This window comes from Sardina pilchardus, chromosome 9 (genome assembly GCF_963854185.1).
Source record: "Sardina pilchardus chromosome 9, fSarPil1.1, whole genome shotgun sequence".
NCBI lineage: Eukaryota > Metazoa > Chordata > Actinopteri > Clupeiformes > Clupeidae > Sardina > Sardina pilchardus.
Genome location: NC_085002.1, coordinates 17,847,235 through 17,849,734, shown reverse-complemented (window position 1 = coordinate 17,849,734; position 2,500 = coordinate 17,847,235). Strand labels below are relative to the sequence as shown.

General features: G+C 44.6%; 1 protein-coding gene across 1 annotated transcript in view; it reads right to left on the bottom strand.

Moving 5' to 3' along the window:
• The window catches only part of igsf21a (immunoglobin superfamily, member 21a), a 198,198-nt gene that overhangs the window by 2,153 nt on the left and 193,545 nt on the right, over positions 1-2,500 (bottom strand). Inside the window, exon 10 of the mRNA XM_062544972.1 lies at positions 1,651-1,686. Within this exon, the coding sequence (XP_062400956.1) occupies positions 1,651-1,686 (36 nt within the window). The remainder of the gene's footprint in view (positions 1-1,650; positions 1,687-2,500) is intronic.

Below are 2,500 nucleotides of genomic sequence, written 5' to 3'. Positions count from 1 at the left end.
AGAGAGAGAGAGAGAGAGAGAGAGAGAGAGAGAGAGAGAGAGAGAGAGAGAGAGAGGGGAAGGAAGGAGAGGGAGAGTGTCTGCATCCTGCCTCTCCTCCGTCAGACGATCCCTCATCTTTACATATGAGTGTGGCGGAGTCTGCAGATGAGCCCCTGCAGACTGTATAAAACAACTGTGATCTATCACCCAGTCACGGCGCCCCTGCCTGCCTGCCTGCCTGCCTGCCTGCACACTCACCACCGCCACAGCGCAGCCTAGGAAGTCACGGCTTAGTGCTGCTCGGGGCCTTCGGCTGAAGGACGGCACGGGGGACTTCCATGGACACATGCGCTGCGCTGCGCTGCATCCCTGAGCCTCTCCCTGGGCCGCGGGGCTCATTGGACTCAGGGGGGCCGGGGTGGATGGCTTTAGAGGAGCAGTAGAGTAGCCCAGAGATCTATAAGAGATGGAACTACTCCTCCTGATGCTGCTAGTTGATTGGACATGGCCAGGAAGATGGGGCCAGATTTAAGGGCAGCTCTTTCCTCACTATTATAAAGTATAAAGACTATATTCATATTCATCTGACAAGCCTGGTCTCTGCAAAAAAAAACAGAGCCATTTCGGAGAAAAATATATAGCCGTGCGTTGTATGCCGCTCTCCTGCCTTCTCTGATTCATCAAGTAGATGCGCACAAAAACATGTTTTTCTTGTCTAGATTTTTCTCTCTTTCTCCCTTTTCGGCTCATTCTGAGCAAAAAAAAAAAAAAACTGTATTTTTTTCCCGTTCCCTGTCCAGGGTTCCAATGCCTCTCTAAAGGGCAACTGGTGAGAGGAGCAGTTAATAACGTTCCTTTAAAAATGTTTTGCCTTTACAAATTGATTTATAGCAGGTGGCACAAAAGCCTTCTCTGCTCAACAGCCTTAAAGGCTAAATCAAAGCATTTTAGACATCAAGGCTAACTGTTAAAAGATACAGTATGCGCCTGCATTTAGGCGTGGGTGTGATTTGAAGGTAGACAATCAACTTATACAATAGAAGATCCTCAAAAAGATCCGATACCTTAACTTCAGGCGAAGAAAATGTCCTTTAAAATGTCCTTGCTTTACGGGAGAAAATGTCCTTTGCTGTAATAGCCAGATTTGAGTGGATGTGTGTTGCTACCAACTGCATTACACACTAGGAGTAGATATTTTCTTAGTGTCTCTGGTATGCTATTTCACACAACGCTTCGGGAATTTAAGCTACTTATTTGCAAAAAGTCTATAGTCTATATAGTACTGGATATGAAAATCCATTTGATGAACTCATAGTAGGTCTAACCTATTATACAGGGGTGACAATGATTCATAAAATCTGGCTAAATTGATCCGAAGGGTAAAGTGTGGGAAGGTGACTTTCCAAGTCAATGAACTTTTTAATAATATTCAAAGAAAGGTTCATTGGAACAAGAAATACCTTTCTAAAATTGAAAATAGCGCTTTCACTCTAGAACAAGTGAAATTGATTTTGCTCCCGTTTTTGGCTACGTTCATCCAAAAATGTAGTTCACTTGTGGTTTTCGCTTTTGTGTTTAAAGCTTTTTCAAATACCTGCTGCGTCACAAAGACAAAACTCATACAGTGATACCATTGAGACTACAGGTGCACATGGTCGGCATACTTACTGATGTTGTCCACAGTGCTTTGCATTGCTGGATTTTCTGCACAGAGAGAAAGAGACAATGACAGCGAGAGAGTTAAAAAGATCAAACGACCAACATATAACAAGTTATCACTATAAATAACACTGCTTCGCTAGTAATGAAAGACAAAACAATTGCACACTTACAGTATGTGTGCACTATAGTGTGCATGAGTGTAACCACTGTGTATCAGCACTGTTTAGTTCTGTGAATACTTTGATGCTAGCCAGACAGGTCAGTCAAGTGTGATGGGCAGAGGCAAGGAGAAAGAGTGCTTGTGGAGTCTTGGCGTGTAAGATACTCCGAAATGAAAACGACAGAAGGAGTGTAGATGGATGGACTGCAGATGGACACACGCAAGCGTACACTGGAGACCGATGTGTGCGCGTGTGAGTGTGTGTGTGTGTGTGTGTGTGTGTGTGTGTGTGTGTGTGTGTGAGTGTGTGTGAGTGTGTGTGTGTGTGCGTGTGTGTGAGTGTGTGTGTGTGTGTGTGTTTGATGATGATGAGACCAGTGGGCTACTCATCATCTCCAGCTCCCTCCCTCCCCTTTGACCTCAGAGTGCTGCTGCAGCATTCGTTCAACAAAACATCTCTCTTTCCCTTTTTCTCTCCCTTGTCTGTCTCTATCTCTAGAAACACACACACACACACACACACACACAAACACACACACACACACACACACACACACACACACACACACACACACACACTATTTGATTGCAAAGAACCATTAGGAGGTTATTACTGCCATGACTCCTGACAGATGTTAATCTCTCACTCTGTGTGTGTGTGTGTGTGTGTGTGTGTGTGTGTGTGTGTGTGTGTGT